The sequence below is a fragment of the Nicotiana tomentosiformis genome, chromosome 1 (assembly GCF_000390325.3).
Source record: "Nicotiana tomentosiformis chromosome 1, ASM39032v3, whole genome shotgun sequence".
Taxonomy (NCBI): domain Eukaryota; kingdom Viridiplantae; phylum Streptophyta; class Magnoliopsida; order Solanales; family Solanaceae; genus Nicotiana; species Nicotiana tomentosiformis.
In genome coordinates, this window is record NC_090812.1 from 92,189,624 (window position 1) to 92,209,902 (window position 20,279).

General features: G+C 39.8%; 1 protein-coding gene across 1 annotated transcript; it reads left to right on the forward strand.

Moving 5' to 3' along the window:
* The first annotated feature begins 5,490 nt into the window (after nucleotides 1-5,490).
* LOC138907185 (uncharacterized) lies at nucleotides 5,491-6,122 on the forward strand. Its single transcript, XM_070197539.1, has 2 exons — nucleotides 5,491-5,638; nucleotides 5,812-6,122. The coding sequence occupies exons 1-2, from the start codon at nucleotides 5,491-5,493 to the stop codon at nucleotides 6,120-6,122; spliced, it is 459 nt and encodes a 152-aa protein (XP_070053640.1).
* The last annotated feature ends 14,157 nt before the right edge of the window (nucleotides 6,123-20,279 follow it).

The window sequence follows — 20,279 nt, forward strand, 5'->3', positions numbered from 1 at the left end:
CCATATCATTAACTAGCTTAGGAGCTTACACTTGATTTAATTGGGCCTTTGCTAGTTGAGTCATGGTAGTGGTCAATTCGGCAATGGCTTGCCCATGGTCTTTCAGTTCTTTGGGAAGGTGGATCATATTCGGATCACCTTGTCGAATATTGATGCTGGATTGCCAAGCCGACGACGTTTTCGCTATCTCATCTAAGATTTCACATGCCTACTCATAAGGCATAGTCATAAAATTCCTACCGGCTAGTTGATTCAATACACATTGGTTGGTTGTGTTAATCCCACGATAAAAGGTTTGTTGAATCATGTTTTTCGTCATATCGTTGTTGGGACATTCCTTAACCATTGTTCTATAGCTCTCTCATATTTCGTTTAGTGGTTCATTCGTCTCTTGCTTGAATGCCAGGATCTCATCTCGAAGTATAGCCATGTGCCTAGGAGAGAAAAACTTAGCAATAAACTTTTCCGCCAACTTATCCCAAGTATGAATTGAATGGTTTGGCAATCGTTCCAACCAATCTAAAGCTTTCCCCCATAGAGAGAAGGGAAAAATCCTTAGCCTCAATGCATCCTCGGAAACATTAGTTTCCTAGCTCCCCCAACATGTATCCACAAATCCCTTCAAATGTTTATAAGCATTTTGAGTTGGAGCACTGGTAATGAAACCACGTTGCTCAAGCAAAGTGAGCATCACATTGGTGATTTTGAAGTTGTCCATCCTAATACGAGGGGAGACCATTGCACTAGCATAACTTTCGTTGAGCAATATTTGGTGTGGAGCCGCTCGTGGTAGAGGTGGGGGTGAATCGGGCACGTTATCATGTGGTACCCAGCCTCTCCAATTGGCTTGAGGCTCAAGGGGTACCTCCTCAATAGTGAGTAAAAACGGTCGTTGGAAGAATAGTACCCAACAAGAATCAGGGTCGATTTTCACAGGAAGTTTAATATGGGTGTTAGGGTATACACTTGATAACAACAAATGAAATAACTAAATTGTGCTTCCAAACAAGGGATTTTGTTTTCTACTTCTAGATTAGCACTAACAATTATAAACTAATGAGAAAAAATTAGAAAGCGGGTGATTGTTTTTGTTGTTTTTACCAAATGGTTAAAAAGCCTAGGGATGCGACCTTCACCTAGGTGTTCGCCTAATGAGTTAAGTACATTAACACTAATTTTATTGATCGGGGTATATTATAGCTCTCAACTCTAAGTTATCCACTCAATGCCTCTCGGTCATCAAGTAATTTTGCTCAATTTCGCTTTTTCAAGCCCAAATGGGTATCATGCTAAATAGTTGATATGAGTTCAAGTCGGGTTTTCCCTATCTCTAGTTCAAACCATTTAATTAGGCTAGTCGAATCCTCATTTAGCCCAATTTTTTGTTAGCCAAGTTTTCCTAGACTAGGTCCCTCTTTCTCAAGTAAAGACCAAGTCAAAAGGCATGAATCAATGTTTGCAACCATTAATTCTAAAATTAAAGCATAAACAAGGCTAAATAATCAACACTCAATCATAAACAAGAATTAAATTATATACCCATAAGATTTACACACTAGGGTTGGGTTACAATCCTAGTAAATGTCTAACTACTCATAGTAGAAAATGAATAAAGAAAAGAATAAATACTAATTAAACTCATAATATAAGATTAAAATGATAAACAATGATATTTTTATCCCGAAATGATCACAAATTTCCTAAAATGGAAAACTACAACGGCTACAACTACTTAAACTTCACCTAAAAATGTGATTCCCATCTATTGATAATGGCCCAAAATTTGCTGACAAAAATGACCCTCGGGAGGTTCTGCGGCCACACAATTTCATGTGCGGTCCTCACATTTCTTGGTCTTGCAAGGAACGGGATTCTGCAATCACACAATTTGGTTTACGGCTGCAATGCAATTTCTGCGCCCGCAATATTCTTGTGCGGTTTGCACTTCAGGCAAGGCTTCAGTCTTGGTCATTTGCACACTCTCTAAACTTTTTGAATTCTTATCAGTGCGGACCATGTTCTATGGCCGCACAATTCATGTGCAGTCCACACTTATGCTAAAGTACTATTGGGCTTCTTCACCAGTTCTGCGGCCGCAAAGAGAATTCGGCGGTCCGTACTTGCTTATGCGGGCGTAGAAATACCTCTGCGGACCGCACTTCTTGTGTGTTGCTCCCCTTCTTGCCTTGTGAGTCGGAATACTTTTTGAGTCGGATTTCTTCATAAGAGACGAAATGTCCAATATTCCTGCAATTTGCACACTTTCATTAGTTTTGGGAACATAAATCGATACTTTTGGACTAAAACAAAAGTAAAAACGTACTAATAAGTGGTCAAAATCCACACTTATGACGAACCGCACATGGAATTGTGAATTCGCAGTAGCTAAAGTGCAGCAGCAAATCAAACTGTGCCGCTGCAGAATCCCTCTACCTGCAGATTCAAGCAAAGTACGGACCGCACATGGAATTGTGCGGCTGCAGAACCTCCCGAAGGGCATTTTTGTTAGTGAATTTTGGGCCACTATAAATAGACCGGAATCACTTTTTTGGTCAAGTTTGGTAGGTTTTTGAGCTGTAGCCTTGTAGTTTACCACTTTTGGTAATTTGTGACCAATTTGGGTTAAAAATACAATAGTTTATCATTTTAATTTTATATTATGACTTTAATTAGTATTTTTTCTTTTTTTTCTTTCATTTCTACTATGAGTAGATCGATATTTACTAGAGTTGTGACTCATCCCTAGTGTGTAAACCTTATGGGTAATTAATCTAATGTTTGTTATTTTGCCTTGTTCGTGCTTTAATTTTAGAATTAATGGTTGCAAACATTGATTTATGCATTGTTGACTTGGTCTTTACTTGAGAAAGAGGGACCTAGTCTAGGAAAACTTGGCTAACAAGAAATTGGGCTAGTTAAGGATTTGACTAGCCTAATTAAAGAGTTTGAACTAAAGATAAGGAAAACCCGATTTGAGCTCATATCAACCATTTGTCTTGATACCCATTTGGGCTTGATAAAGCCAAATTGGGCAAAATCACTCTATGACCGAGATGTATCGAGTGAGTAACTTAGATTGGAGAGATATAATACACCCCAATCACTAAAATAAGTGTTAACATAATTAACCCATTAGGCTAACACCTAGTCGAAGGTTACATCTCTAGGCCTTTTACCTATTTGAAAACAACCAAAAACAATTAATCAATCTCTAGTTTCATTTCTCTAGTGAAGCATTGATCGTATAGTTTATAGAAGTAATTTGCAAAACCATCGTGTTTGGAAGCGTATTTAAGCTATTTCTTATACACGCATCAAGTGTACACTCTAACACCCATACTTAGCTCTTTGAGGAAATCGACCCCGACTCATAGTTGGGTACTATTCTTCCAACGACCTCTTCCACTCATTGTTGAGTGTGGATTGAGAGTAGATCAACTTTTGGTGTCGTTGCCAGGGACTTATAACAATGTTAGCTATATATTTGAGTGTGTTTTTGGAGTATCTCCTTTCACTTCCGTGTTACTAACTTGTTTAAGAAATCATAGGTACAAACATGACGAACAATGAACTCGGAAATATGCCTTTGGGGGACTTGGACGGAGAGGAGGACCAACTCGATGAGGTACCTCAAGTGCCACAAGCTAATCGAAGAGGCCGGGAACCACAAAACAACATGCCCGTTCCACCCCCACCTCTATCAGATCCACCAAGAGCGTCTCAACACTGGATATTGCCCAACGAAGATTATGCTAGTGATATAGTCCCTCCCCGTATAAGGGCAGGAAACTTTCAAATCACCAACATGATGCTCACTTTACTTGAGAAACGGGGCTTCTTCACTGGTGCACCAACCCAAAATGCTTACAAACATCTGAAGGGCTTTGTGGATACATGTTGGAGGAGCAAGCAAACTAATGTTTCTGAGGATGCATTGAGGCTAAAGTTTTTTCCCTTCTCTCTACGGGAGGCCAAGTTCATTGCTAAGTTTTTCTCTCCTGGGCATATGGCTACACTTCGAGATGAGATCTTGGCATTCAACCAAGAACCGAATGAGCCACTACATAAAATTTGGGAGCGCTATAGAACAATGATTAAGGAATGTCCCAACAACGATAAGACGGAATACATGTTGCAACAAACCTTTTATCGTGGGATTAACACAACCAACCAATATGTAGTGAATCAACTAGTCGATGAAAACTTTATGACCATGCCTTATACGAAGGCGTGTGACATTTTAGATGAGACGGCGGAGACATCATCAGCTTGTCAATCCCGGGCCAATATCCCACAAAGTGATCCGAATATGATCCACCTCCACAAAGAGTTGCAAGACCATGGGCAAGCCATTTACAAATTGATCACTACCATGACTCAACTAGCAAAGGCCCAACTCAATCAAGTGCAAGCCGCTAAGCAAGTTCATGCTATGGAGGTATTTAATGTTTTGGTGAACAAGAATAGGACCAAGGGTACACAAATGCAAACTTGAGTGGAGAACTATGTGCAAGATGATGGCAGTTTTGATCAAGATAATTCTTATAATGATCAAGAGGAAAAAGTGCAATATGTGAATAATTTTCAAGGGCAAAGAAACAACTTCGAAGGCCTAAACAAACAACAGTGGCAACCACAAAACAACCATGTTAATTGGAGTTCTAATAATAAAGGGAATTGGCATAACAAAAACAATCAAGGAAATTGGAGTGGAAACAACCAAGGAAATTAGGGAAGCAACAGCCAAGGTGGTTGGGGTAACAATCAAGGCAACCGGAGGTCGGGTTTTCAAAGGCCCCCAATGTATCAACAACCAAGCAACCCACCTCCTAATCCTTCCCATGGTTTAAGTTCTTCAAACAATGAGATGGGACGTATTGAGAATATGTTCAAGCAAATGATGGAAAATAATGCCGATTCGGATGCCCAACTTGCCTAACACAACAAATCAATCCGAAATCTAAAAGTTTAAATGGGGCAAATCTCTCAAACTCTAAATTCTCGTCCTAAAGGTGCACTACCAAGTGACACGGTGGTGAACCCAAAAGGTGGTAACAATACGGGGATTGCTATGGCGGCTATCATAAGAAGTGGAAGAGGATGTAATGCACCCACCTTAAGTGAAAGGCAACTTATCGATGATGACCAAGTGATACAAGAAGAAGGGATCCCAAACAATGTTGTTCAAGCAAATGAGGAAGTTCGGATTGATATTGATGATAGTGTGGAAGAGACTCAAGAGGAAGTGAACCCGTCTAGGGAACACATCATTGACATACTAGAACCGGTAGTATAAAAGGCAAATGCACAATTGCCTAAGCCTCCACCTCCATACCCTCAAAGACTTGCCAAGAAAAATAATGAGAATCAATTAAAGAAGTTCATTCAAATGATGAAGAGTCTTTCAATCAATGTGCCATTGGTAGAAGCTTTAGAACAAATGCCCGATTACGCAAAGTTTATGAAGGATCTTGTGAAAAAAAGCGGTCGATGAATTTTGAGATTGTCAAAGTCACTCATCAAGTGAGTGCGATTGTTCATTCAATGGATCCTAAGTTGGAGGATCCTGGTACTTTCACAATTCCTTCTATAATTGAAAGTGCCAAGTTTGCTAAAGCTCTTTGTGATCTTGGGGCAAGTATAAATTTGATGCCATATTCAGTTTTCAAGACTTTGGGGATTGGGAAATCAAGACCCACTTTTATGAGATTGCAAATGGCCGATCGTACCATGAAGAGGCTATCGGGTGTGATTGAATATGTTTTGGTCTGGGTTGATAAATTCATTATTCGGCGGACTTTGTCATTTTAGATTGTGAAGTTGATTATGAAGTGCCGATCATTCTTGGGAGACCTTTCCTTGCTACGGGTAAGGCTCTTTGTGATGTAGAAGCCAGAGAACTCACTTATCAGGTTGGTGATGAAAAAGTGGTATTACATGTGTGTAAGTCCATGCGGCAACCAAATGATAATGCGGTGTGTTCTTTTGTGGACTTAGTGACTGATGTTATTGTTGATGATACAAGTGCTACTATCAAGGTTGGTGATATGTTGGAGGCCGTTTTCCTCAATTTTGATGATGACGAGATGGATGGTTTCATAAAATATGTGAACTCTTTGTAAGGAATGGAGTCGTACAACTATGCACCCCGAAAATTATCTTTGGATCTTGAAAATAGGAAGACTCCTCCTACAAAGCCTTATATTGAAAATCCACCTACTTTGGAGTTGAAGCCATTGCCTCCACACCTTCGGTATGAATTTCTTAGACCTTGTTCTACTTTACCGGTTATTCTTTCCTCTTGTTTGATTAACGTGCAGGTTGATTCCAAATTGGCGGTGTTACAAATGAGGAAAAAGGCTATTGGGTGGACCTTGGAGAATATTCGGGGTATAAGCCCTGCCTTTTGCATTCATAAGATCAAGTTGGAGGATGGTGCTAAATCATCCATTGAACATCAGAGAAGACCCAATGAGGCTATGCAAGAAGTTGTCAAGAAGAAGATTATCAAGTGGTTGGATGCCGGGGTTGTCTACCCTATCTCCGATAGTTCATGGACCTCTCCGGTTCAATTTGTCCCAAAGAAGGGGGGCATGACGGTGGTCACTAATGATAAAAATGATTTGATTCCTATAAGAACGGTGACTTGTTGGAGGGTTTTATGGATTATCGCAAGCTCAACAAAGTTACAAGGAAGGATCATTTTCCACTTCCTTTCTTAGATCAAATGCTCGATAGATTGGCCGTACGTGCTTTCTATTGCTTTCTTGATAGGTACTCTGGCTACATCCAAATTCTCAGTGCTCCGGAAGATCAAGAGAAAACAACCTTTACGTGTCCCTATGGTACTTTTGCTTTCAATAGAATGCCATTTGGTTTGTGCAATGCACCGACATTTCAACAATGTATGATGGCTATTTTCACGGACATGGTGGAGAACTATCTTAAAGTTTTCATGGATGACTTCTCGGTGGTTGGGGATTCTTTTGATAATTGTCTTGATAATTTGAACAAAGTGTTGGCTAGATGTGAAGAAACCAATGCGGTACTCAATCGGGAGAAATGTCATCTCATGGTTGAGGAAGGTATTGTCCTTGGCCATAAAATCTCAAGGAATGGAATTGAAGTTCACAAGGCAAATATCGAGGTGATTTCTAAGCTTTCACCCTCAACTTCGATGAAGGGTGTGCAGAATTTTCTAGGTCATGCGGGTTTTTACCGGCGCTTTATAAAAGATTTCTCCAAAGCGGTGAACCCATTATGCAAGCTCATTGAGAAGGATACCAAGTTCAATTTCAATGATGATTGCATGCGAGCTTTTGAACTATTGAAGCTCAAGTTGACAAGTACTCCTACCATTACCGCTCCAAATTGGAGTGTGCCTTTTGAACTCATGAATGATGCAAGTGACGTAGTAGTTGGGGCTGTTTTGGGGCAACGTATCAACAAAAAATTTCATCTGGTCTACTATGCTAGTAAGACCATGAATAGTGTCCAAGTCAATTATACCATTATGGAGAAAGAGATCCTTTCTATTGTGTTTGCAATTGAGAAATTTTGCCCGTATTTGATGGGTGCCAAAGTTTTTGTCCACACGGACCATGCGGCGCTTCGTTATCTTATGAGCAAAAAGGATTTCAAAGCCCGGTTGATGAGATGGGTGCTTATGTTGTAAGAATTTGATATTGATATCCAACATAGGAAAGGTAGTGAAAACTAAGTGGCGGACCACTTGTTTCGGTTGGAGGAGGATGGGAGGCTATATGATGGCCTTAAAATTAATGACTCCTTTCCCGATAAGCAAAGTTTGGCAATTTCAATGAAAGATGTGCCATGGTTCGTGGACTTGGCAAATTTTCTTGTGAGTGGAATCATTCCGGATGAGTTCTCTTCAAACCAAAGGAAGAAGCTCAAAAGAGATTGTCAAGATTATTATTGGGATGAACTATACCTTTTCCGGATTTGTACGAATGGGGTGATTAGAAGATGTGTACCGGAAGAAGAGCAAGGCGATATTCTAAGAGCTTGTCATTCCTCACCATATGGTAGTCATAATGGTGGAGCAAGAACTCTTAGAATATATCTATTTCATTATCTATTGCTTGTTTATATTCTTTGTAATTATCTCTTGCGCTTGTAATTATCCCCTACCATCTCAGTTGTTATCTCTTGTAGCTATCTCTTTTACTTTGTAACATATATATATACTTCAAGCATATATTAGTGATAAACACGATAGAGTGATTGGTTTCACAATTCTTCTTTTGTTATCTTATTATTTCACATGGTATCAGAGCCCTAAAAGAATTCTTCTCCACACTTCTCACTATGTCTGTTGTTCCTGTCACGTCTTCCTCCTTCACTTCTCCCACTTCGGTCATCACCTCTACCCATTCTTTTGCTGTTAAACTTTCACCAAAATATTATTTGGAATGGAAAACTCAATTTATTGTTTCATCAATGGGACTACTCCCGCTCCACCCGTCGTTGTTGCCTCTTCCACTGATCCCACCCTTCAAGTTCTCAACCCAGACTTTGACACATGGTTTCGCAAGGATTAAATACTTTATTCCTGGTTGCTTGCTTCTTTAACTGAAGAGATATATCCCTATGTTATCAGAGGCGGATGTAGTGTATTGATTACGGGTTCAACTGAACCCATAACTTTTGACGCGGAGTAAAAATTTGTATGTAAAAATTTATTAAAATTATAAAAATAGTAGATATGAACCCATAACTTTAAAAATTGAACCCATAGGATTTAAATCCTGGATCCGCCTCTTTATGTTATAGGTCTCACATCTTCGTTTGCAGTTTGGGAGGCTCTTGCCAACGCCTTTGGTTCTGTCTCGCAAAATCGTCAACTACAATTACATATAAAACTACAAGACTTAAAGAAGAATGATCTTTTTATTTTCAATTATCTACAAAAAGCCAAAACTCTTTCAGATAAACTTAGTGTCGCTGGTAGATCTATCTCTTCTGCTGAATTTAATGCAATTATTTATCGCAACATTGGACCTGAATTTCATGGTCTTATTGCTGCTCTCAATCTCCGCCCAGAACCAGTTACGTTCAATGAACTCCATGGTCAATTAGTAGCTCATGAAATTTGCTTAAAAATGCAATGGAACCTGTAGCAAACATGGTTCTAAAACATAATACCCCTCTATTTCCTACTATGCCATATCAACCACAATACTCTCCACATCAAAATAATTATCCAACAAATAATAATCAGCCACGCCCTACCAACAACTCCAATAAAAATCGAAACCGTGGCCCCTATCAAATCTGTGGCCTAAACAACCATTCTGTTGTCACTTGCCGCAAGAGATATGTTCCTCGTAACTCTGGACAATTGCCACAACAAATAAGTATGCTGCTCCACCAATGGCTAACTATTCTGCGGTTGCACCCTCTTCATCAAATATGCAGCCCATTACGTGGTTTTCAGACACAACTGCAAATTATCACATCACTCCAGACCTTCAGAGTTTAAGTGCCATTAATGAATATCCAGGTTCGGATCAACTACATGTAGGTAATGGTCAAGGGATTCAAATCTCTCACACTGGTATGGCAACGCTACATTCTCCTTTGAAATCTCTTTACTTGAAAAATATTTTATGTGTTCCAAAAATAATTAAAAATGCACTCTCTGTTCAAAATTTTACCTCTAACAATTCTTGCTTTTTTGAATCTTGGCCTTCCTATTTTCTTATTAAGGACCAACAAACCCGCCAACTACCGATGCAAGGCCCAAGTGAGTCTGGAATTAACAACATTCAACAAATGCCCAAGACAACTATGACAACCACAGTTCCCTCACTTGATGACTGGCACCTCTGTCTAGGTCATCCAAATGTTCAAAAGCTTCATTCATTATTTAGGAATCATCATTTGTCTAGTTCTACAAATAAACTTAGTCCGTGTGCCAGTTGTAATTTAGGAAAATTGTCTCGTTTGTCCTTAGCGTCTGTGGAGCATACTAGCACAACTCCTTTTCAAATTATTCATTCTGATGTTTGTTGCCCGACAGTTCTTTCTTCCATGGGTGATCGTTATTTTGTTATATTTGTGGATGATTTTACTCGCTTTACATGGGTTTATTTTCTTAAAAATAAAAGTGATGTTCACTCTGTTTTTCTTAATTTCAAAAAAATGATTGAAAGGCAATGTCAAGCAAAAATTAAAGCTTTTCATTCTGATTGGGGAGGGGAATACCAAAAATTAAACAAATACTTTGATAAAACTAGTATTATACACCGCATTGCGTGTCCTTACACGCATGAACAAAATGGCATTTCTGAGAGAAAAATTCGGCACTTGGTAGATACGTGCCTTGCTTTATTAGCTCATGCAAATTTACCTCTTAAATATTGGAACTTTTCTATGGAACACAGTACCATTTTAATTAATGTTCTTCATTCAAATGTCATCAAGCAACAATCCCCATATCAAATTTTATTCAACAAAAACCCGAACTATCTCTCTTTCAAGCCGTTTGGGTGTTTGATTTTTCCATTGTTTCGGCCTTACAATCATCATAAGTTTTCTTTTCGAACATCACCTTGTATCTATCTTGGTCAAAGTCCGAGTCGCAATGCATATAGGTGTCTAGATAAATCCACAGGTCGAATATATCTAGCTAGACATGTCAAATTTCATTCACAAGAATTTCCATATAAAGCAAATTCGGCCAACTCATCTAGTAAGAAATCCGATAACTCATGGCTGCACATTTCAAGCTCATTCCAGTCTCACTTGGAATCTGCATCTTTATCTGGTAAGACTTCTTCTCCATCTCACTCTCCTAATATTTCTCTTTCACCTAATAAATTATCTTTATCTTCTATAGATAGAAACCCATTTCACTCTAATCTATCAGATTCCCCTCACTTATCTAAATCACCGACTCCTTCTCTATCTGGACCCTCATCCCCGCCTAACTCACCTTTATGTCCATCTTCTCGGATATTAACTAGAACTCCTATCTCAAATTCATCCTCATCCCCTATATCAAAATCCAACAATGCTCCTCGATTGTCATTAGTTGTAGATTTTTCAGATTATGCCCTAAAAGACAATTCTAAACCATCTCGCACCCACTCCATGCAACTCCGTCCCACCACCATGCAAAAACTCAAGCCAACCTAGCCTTAACCAAACCAAATTATCTATTGGAGGAACCTAAAAATATTTTTCAAGCTAAGAAATTTTAGGAATGGCGTGACGCTATGCAACAGGAGTTGAATTCTCTACATCAAACTAATACATTGAGTTTAGTGCCTCGCCCTAGCAACAAAAATGTAATTGGCAACAAGTAGATTTTTCGAATAAAGAGAAATGCAGATGGCTCAATAGAGCGCTACAAAGCGCGCCTTGTTGCTAAGGGCTACACCCAACAATCTGGTATTGACTATCGAGAAACCTTTTCTCCCGTAGTCAAATTCACCATTGTTCGGACAGTTCTTACACTTGCCGCAGTTCATGATTGGCCCACTCATCAACTTGACATCTCCAATGCATTCTTGCACGGCCAATTAGATACTGAATTATTTATGGAACAACCACAAGGGTACATTGATCCGTCCAAACCTGACCATGTTTTCTAGCTTCATCGCTCTCTCTACGACTTGAAACAAGCTTCACGAGCTTGGTTTCAGCGTTTGTCAACTTTTTTGGAGGGTCTCGGTTTTCACTCTTCCAAGGCCAATACATCATTGTTTGTTCTTTTTCAAGGTACATTAAGAATATATGTATTAATTTATGTCAACGACATAGTTGTTACATGTTCAGATTACTCAAAGTTGCAATGGTTTCTCACCAAAATTAAAGAAATCTTTCATGTCCGCGACTTGGTTGCCTTGAATTATTTCCTTGAAATTGAGGTAAAAAGGGTCTAAGATGGCCTATTGTTGACACAGAATAAATATGCGGCTAATCTATTGAAAGAGACAAATATGCAAGAATCTAAGCCGTGTACCACGCCAATGGTGGTGACTCCAAATTTGAGCAAAACATTGGGTGAGTCATTGTCAAATTCTGAGAAATATCGTCAAATTGTAGGTTCCCTGCAACACATGACGCTAACTCGCTCCAACATTGCATTTATTGTCAACAAGCTAGCGCAATTTATGCATTGCACGAATGAAGTTCATTGACAGTCCGTGAAGCGTTTACTTCGCTGCATTCGTGCCACTACCAACATTGGTTTATTTATTTCCAAGAATTCTACCTTGCAACTTCAATGTTTTTCGGACAGTGACTGGGCTGGCTGCCCCGATGACCGGCGTTCTACAAATGGATATCTTGTGTATCTTGGAAGCAATTTAATCTCTTGGTCTTCAAAGAAACAACCCACTATTGCACGATCTTCACAGAGAGTGAATATAAATCACTGGCCAATGCCACAGCTGAAATCATATGGATAAGTTCTCTTCTTTGCGTCCTTGGCTTCCCGTCTGCCGTCCCTGCTATCATGTCGTGAGATAACATTGGTGCAATTTATTTAAGTGTCAATCCTGTTTTTCATGCTCGCACTAAGCATATTGAACTAGACTATCACCTTGTGCGTGAGCAAATCAAGTTAGGTAAGCTTTCAATTCGCTTCATTTCCAGTGCCGATCAAATTGCAGATATCATGACGAAACCGAATGGGCAACAACTCTTCTCTATGCATTTCAACAAGCTTCATCTCCGTTTCACATCGGCATCAGCTTGAAGAGGGGTGTTAGAATATATCTATTTCATTATCTACTGCTTGTTATATTCTTGTAATTATCTCTTGCACTTGTAATTATCCCCTACCATCTCAGTTGTTATCTCTTGTAGCTATCTCTTTTACTTTGTAACCTACATATACTTCAAGCATATTTCAGTGATAAACACGATAGAGTGATTGGCTTCATAATTCTTCTTTTGTTATCTTATTATTTCACAAGAACGGCGGCCAAAATTCTTAGTCGTGGTTTCTATTGGCCTACCCTTTACAAGGACGCTAGTGAGTTCGTGAAAACATGTGATGAATGTCAACGGGCCGGTGAAATGAGGCGAGAAGTGTAGTGGATTTCTTGAAGAAGAATATTTTTACAAGAATGTTTACTCCACGTGCAACCATAAGCGATGGGGGGTTACACTTTTGCAACAAAGCTTTAGACATTTTATTTAGCAAGTATGGTGTTACTCACAAAGTCATTACTCCCTATCACCCACAAGATATTGAGCGAGTGGAAGTCTCCAACCAGTAGATAAAGAGTATCTTGTATAAAATGGTGAATGCTAATCGGACGGATTGGTCCAAGAAGCTTGATGATGCATTATGGGACTATCGGACGGCTTACAAAACACCAATCAGAATGTAGCTATACCAGTTGGTGTTTGGAAAAGCTTGTCATCTTTCAGTGGAACAAGAGCACTGGATAATGTGGGCTTTAAAGAAATTGAATCTTGATTGGGATGTAGCCGCTAACTTGCGGGTTACACATTTGAATGAATTGGATGCGTTCCGATACCATGAATATGCGAGATCGTTATTGTACAAAGAAAAGATGAAATATCTTTATGACAAATACATTTAGAACAAAGAGTTCAAGATGGGTGATCTTATATTATTATCTAACTCAAGGTTGAGAATGTTTCTCGGGAAGCTAAAATCCAAGTGGAGTGGTCCATTTGAAATTGTTGGTGTGACACCTTTTGGTGCATTAGACTTGAAGAACAAAAACAATGAAGTATTCCGAGTCAATGATCACCGGGTGGAGCACTACTTGGGAAAGGTTGGAGATAGACACGTGGTGGTGATCATTTACTTCACTTGAGGGTGCTTTGACATTACGTCGTGCCGCGACGTTAAATGAGGCGCTTCTTGGGAGGCAACCCATGTTCTTTTCCTTTTTCTTTTGTAGTTAGATGTTATTTGTGTTCTAACTTGATTTGAAGTGTGCTACAGGGTTGAGTGTGACTTGCAAGAAGGGTGGACTAAAAAATGGCAAAATGTTGAAGGAACTGCAGACCACACTTTATTTGTGCAGACCACACAATATTTTGTGCCACAACAAAAGTACATGCGTAGCCCCACATTTCACACGCAGACCGCACAATTGGAAGCTTACCAAAGTGTGAAAATGTAAATGCTTTGAAGTTTGAGTCTGTTAGTGCGAGGCAAATCTATGACCACAAGACAATTTGCGGCCGCACTAAAAATTGTGCGAACTGCATATGAGGCTTAGAGAAGGTAGGCCCAGGTGAAAGAGTGCGGACCGCATATGGAATTGTGCGTCTACACTCGACCCCTTTTTCCCTCTTGTGACTCTTAGTATAAATAGAACTTTTGAGTTCATTTACACTTTTCACTCTCTTCACAATCACTGTTAGTATGGAAGTTTTCCTGAGAGATTTTCACTGTTCCCCCCCCCCCCCTCCCCCACATACACCTACCTGTGCTTACACACCCAGTACACTCACTCTATCTGGTATGCTTCATATCATGTTAATTCTTTTGTGTTAGTTTAATCCTTTTTTGAAATTTTTGTTTCTTTTTGGGTCATCTATTATTAGAGTTCATCCATATGTCCATGTGGGATAGATCTCTACTGGGTAGTTAATATATGCTCTAATGGGTTGGGTTAGTGAGATTTCATATTTCTACCGTGTTTCCATACCGATTTGTACAAGTAATTGCAAAATCTAAGTACGAAATGACTGCATGTTCGTAAATTTTGAAATATGAGGCCGCACTTGAATTTGTGCGGTCCGCAGTTTTATTGTTTTGGGAAACCTGGTGAAGGCATGTGCCATTGCGGTCGCACTTTAATTATGCGGACCACAGAAATATGAGAGAGGCCATACTTAAGTCTATCAGAGGTCTACCTCTTGAGACCCATATGTGCGGACCACAGATTCATTCTGCGACCGCAAAAAGGCCTTCGCGTTGTCTTCAGAGAAGAGACTTCTGTGCCTCTGAAGTTTAATTGTCAAAAGCGCAACCGCACTTGCAATTGTGCGGTCCGCACTCCCTGTTTGCCCTAACTTCTGCAGTATGTTATTTCTGTCGTAACCTCACTGTGTCCACAATGTTCTCCCTTGCCTACATAAGTCTTGAATGTGTTGAATGATGACTTGCAACTAACGATCCTCTTTGCTTTGATACAGATAATGGTTCGATCGCGCGGCCACGGAGAAACTACAAAAGGCAGGGGTGACTCTTCTAAGGATCGAGGTAGAGGTACCTTGCCCCTTAACCAGCCTAAAACTATCAGAAGGAAGGCCACAACAGGCAGAGGGAGGGGTGCAAACCTCTCCGAGTCTAGCTCTTATGTCCCGTCGCTTCTGAGGGCAACTCCGCCTCTATTCCGGAGGAGCAGGCAATTACACAGTCTAAGTCACAGGGGCGATCTGAGACCATGGATGAGGCCTATTCATCTCACAGAACTTCTGAGGGTTCAAAAAGTACTAGTCAGACTTCTGAGCCAGCAGCTGCTCCAGACACGGATGCGCAAACTGTACAAGATATCCCCGATGATGGTAGAGGGGGAGAGGGTATATCCACTGGTGTGGAGAGATCAAAGAAAAAGTAGATATGGGAGGACAAGTTTGTTAGCTTGGTTGCCTTCATTGATTCCGAATGTGGTGGCCCACGTCCTTGACCCTTGAGAGACAGTTTCTGTTGAAGGATCTAGAGACATATAACCCTGCAGTGCCGAGACATTTCAGAGCAAGGAAGGTTTGGACGTTGTTCAATGAGAGAGTGGTAGATGCCAAAGAGTACCTTGTCCGCGAGTTCTACGACAACATTTCTCACATCAAGAAGGGGAAAAATGTGACCAAAGTATGCAACCTCAAGGTGAGGTTTGATCCGCACACGCTAAATGCGTACTTAAGGTTTGAGGACTTAGATACAAAATAGTACCTAGAGAAGTGTGCTATAAAAGAAGAAGTCCGACAATGTCTAGCTGAGATCTTAGCACCACCAGGGCCGCCACCACCATGGATCACTGCTGGGGTTCCCATTCAGCAAAATATATTGAGCCTTAAGGCAAAGGGTTGGCAGACTTTTGAGTGTATCTTGATCTATGCCAGAATGAGACTCATCTGCCTATTCCACGTGCTGTTATAGTGGCTTCTATGATGGCCGGGTACCTAATTAATGTGGGTATCGTGATGTCGACCAACATTATATTGGTAGCATAACAGACCAACACAGCTTACCTTTATCCCAACACTATCACAATGTACATTACTGATGCAAAGGTAGAACCAAGAGCATATGATACGAAGGTGAAGCTGAAGCTGAAGAAGCCATTTGACTGATACTCGTTGATAAATTCGACCAACCCAAAGAAGAGATCTCAGCCTTCTACCACCATAGGCCAGTCTGATGAGCCGGGAGTGGTAGTCTCTAAGGCAGCTAACCTTCCATTTACCTCTACTGAGCCCTCTTCCAGTGCTGTTGCTATGCCTCCGCCACCATCCTCAGGTCCTAGCACAGCCCCTAAGGCAGCCCCTGCTACAGCCCCGAGGCTGGTGCCCATGCATACAACTCAATTATCTGCTCTACGAGTCTCCCATACATTGGTGTGTCTTAACAATTGGATGAAGACAACTACTTCAAAGTTGTCTGAGATACCTGGTACTATTACATTGCAATCATCTACACAGGCACCACATGTCTCCACTGATCTTGATGAGAAGCTGCGCAAGATTTTGAACAACCAGAAGATGATCATGGAGACTTTGATACAGTACGAGTCGGTTATTGAGGAGTTGACCAAGGAAGTGAAGAAGATGAGTAAGTCCCAAGCAAGCAAAAGATTAGTTGATAAGCTTAGGAAGGAGGTGACCCGACTTGCGATAGCTGGGGATTTCCCATTTGACATGTTACTTGACCCAGACCAGTCCGCCCCTGATCCATCAACACTATTTGCACATGTTGCACCAGTTATCCAGTCTGATGAGCCATGCCTTGCTGCCGATACTGCTGAAACAGTGCGTGAGATGTTTCCTACTCCTGCCACTCCCAGATATGATAATGATAAGATACAGTTGCCTGACCCAACGAGAGATGATGCTGCTGGGGACACTGAGATGTCCAAGGATGCTTAGAGAGTTTTCTTCGCCCTCTCTCGTTTCACTCTTATTTTGTTAAACATTAGGTACAATACTTACTTTTATTCGGGGGTAGGAGTTTATTTGATTGACACATTTGGATACATTTAGATTGTAATAATTGGATGATATTGTTTCTGATCTTATTTTTAGCTGATCTATCTTTAGTAGTTATTGTTCATTATCTTCTTTAATTTTTCACTTTAGTTTTTGTTTTGTTAGTAGCTTCGTTTTATGTTAGTAGCTTATTTTTACGTTTTTCGTAGTAGTATGAATAATAAGCCTTTAGTTTTTATAATGTCACGGTTCTTTCCAAAGGTAGTTTTGTGTGAACTGGGTGACTCTTCCCGAGGATGGATGGCGTGACAACCTTCTTAAGGAAATGAGTCCATTTTTTGTGTTAGGTAATAATAATAGTAATAATAATGAATAAAAGTCCTAATCAAGTCATTCTCGAAAAAGAGTTATTCATGCTTCATTTAGTACCAACATACTTAACTACGAGCTTATGGTTTGAAATTAGATTTTTAAAAGAAAATAGCTCTAGTTAGTGACTCTTAGACTCTTGAGTTGACTTTGATAATCATTGAGTGGTTTATTGGACCATAGTGATCTTTAACTTGATTGTGGTTATTGTAGGTTCTTGACTCAATCCTCTTTTACGGTCTAGTTGCGTGAGGGGTGAGGTGATCTTTCGTTGCTAGTCCAAGTACCCGTGCGAATGGTCTAGAACTTGCCTTGAATGTACTTCAAGGCGAAATCCTAAATTTGCTTGGTTTGAAAAATGATTGTAGGCTTTTCTTGCTCCGTTTGAGCTTTCTATTGCCAGCCAATGTTGTATTCCCAAGTCAAACCCCTTTGAGCCTCTAGCCTTTCTTATTTGATAACCATGATATAAGCCTTTACCCGTTATGTCATGATCCTCTCTTGGCACCCGACCCTTCCTTAACACTCTTGTGAAATAAGTGGCTTAAGGCATAAGTTTGAGGGGGAGGGGAGTTGAGGAATTTGAAAGAGGTATCAAGGCACCAAAAAAGAGAAAGGAAATGATCTCTATAAAAAGAGAAAGAAAGAAAAGAAAAGGAACAAAAAGAAAATGCAAGAAAGAGAATAAAAGGAAGGGTTGATGAAATCAAAAAGAGGTAATTATCCCTAACAGAAGCATCAAGGGAGAAAAAGAATGAAATAAACAAGAAAGAGTGATGTCAAGTCTCTCTGACCCCCAAGAAAAAGAGAATGCCTCTAAGAATTGGTAAATGTGAGCCAAGAAATAAAAATGTGGAGTGCTTTTTATTACAACCCGAAAGAAGTCTTACTTGATTTTGAACCGAGTGAGCTTACATTAGTAGTGATCTACATGAGGGGCAAGCTATGGTACTTGAAGTTGTACTTGTGACATTCTTTTGTGAGAGAAGAGTGAACCTTTCATTGATCTAAAGATTAAGATCTAACTTTTGAAGTGAGCTTGGAAAATGGAAGGTAGAGGAGGAAGAGTTTGGAGTCCACCATGATCTACATGATAGAACAAGAATCTTTGATGAGTAATGTCAATTCTTGAAGCTCAAATGTCACATTAGAACTATATGTGCATGATATGTGATTTGTCACCTTGTTGATAATGTATGAGTAGTGTGGGTAATTGTTGGTCCTAACTGGGTATGAATGGCTTACCATTAACTCTCTGAAATGACCTTTCACTCTGAGGAGGTGGGAACTAATCTATTTGCTTGAGGATAAGCAAAGACTTAAGTTTAGGGGAGTTGATAAGTGTGGATTTTGATCACTTATTAGTACCTTCTTGCTTTAGTTTTAGTCCGAAAGTATTGATTTATGTTCCCAAAATTAATGAAAGTGTACAAATCACACTTACAAGAATTCAAAAAGTTTAGAGAGTGCAAAATGACCAAGATTGAAGCTTTGCCAAAAGTGCGGACCGCGCATGAAATTGTGCGGCCGCAGAAGCTAAAGTGTAGTCGCAGATCAAATTATGCCGCCGCAGAATCCCTCAACCTGCAGACTCGAGCAAAGTGCGGACTGCACATGAAATTGTGCGGTCGCAGAACCTCCCGAAGGGTATTTTTGTCAGCGAATTTTGGGTCATTATAAATAGACGGGAATCACTTTTAAGGTTAATTTTGGTAATTTTTTGAGCTGTAGCTGTTGTAGTAAACTTTTATTGCTTTGAATTGCGTGTTACAATGTGTCAGACTAAAGAAAAACTTTCCATTTATAAAAAAGGTAAAAATCTTCTTTTTTCCAGTAATTATTGATCTATAATTGATACCGAACGAGATTCGCGCCGTAATATCCGGTTGAGGGCGAATATTATGGCCTCCTATCCGTCATGCATAATCGTTCACCGCGTCTCCCGAGGTCAAGAAGCTATACTTGGTCTGGGGTACGTCGCTTTACCGTGTCCGATCTCAAATACATTATTTATCCTTCATGGGTCTCGATACAAGAGGTTCCTGGCCTCTATTATAATCACGTCGAACCGTGTTTCTCCTTAATTCTCTCGTCGGAAAATTGGAAAAAATTTTACCCCGATTTTACCCTTACACAATGACAAGAAAGAAGGCTCGCTGAAACTGTTAAGGAAAACATTACGACATCGACATGCGCAACTGCAAATAGTACGTTTTTAATTTTGGTTTCCCTTTTTTTAGTTAACCAAAGCGGTCTATCCATTTTTTACGGGATCTCATTTTGGTCCATCATATCTAGCAAATTAATTTAATCTACTAATATTATGGTCCATCCATAAAATACTCCGTCAAATCGAACGAAATCTCCCCTGTCCCCCATAACTAATTGCTAGGTATTTTAGGTCAAAATAAATGAATTTTTGTTTATTCCTATCGTTCACTCTTTGATCTTTCTGTTTTAGTCCACCAACTCTAATAGTATTGGAGAATATAGACACCAAAATAAGTTATTTTCAAAACTCTCATATTAATAAATTGCCTCATCATTCCCAACCAACTTTGCCCAAACTCCCTTCCCTTTCCCCACCCCCTAGATTTAGGAAATATAATCTTGAAAAGTCAATTAAAAACGTATATTTGAAAGAAACTTCCTACGGAAAAACGACAAAAGATTTTTCTTTTATACAAGGTGATGTCGAATCAGATGAAAATTTAATTATCCAATTGCAGATGTAATGCCTAAGA

Coding starts and splice junctions, on each gene's coding strand:
- LOC138907185 (XM_070197539.1), top strand. CDS start 5,491: ATGAATTTTGAGATTGTCAAAGTCACTCATCAAGTGAGTGCGATTGTT. Junction 5,639..5,811: donor TCTTTGTGATCTTGGGGCAA/GTATAAATTTGA, acceptor TTGTCATTTTAG/ATTGTGAAGTTGATTATGAA.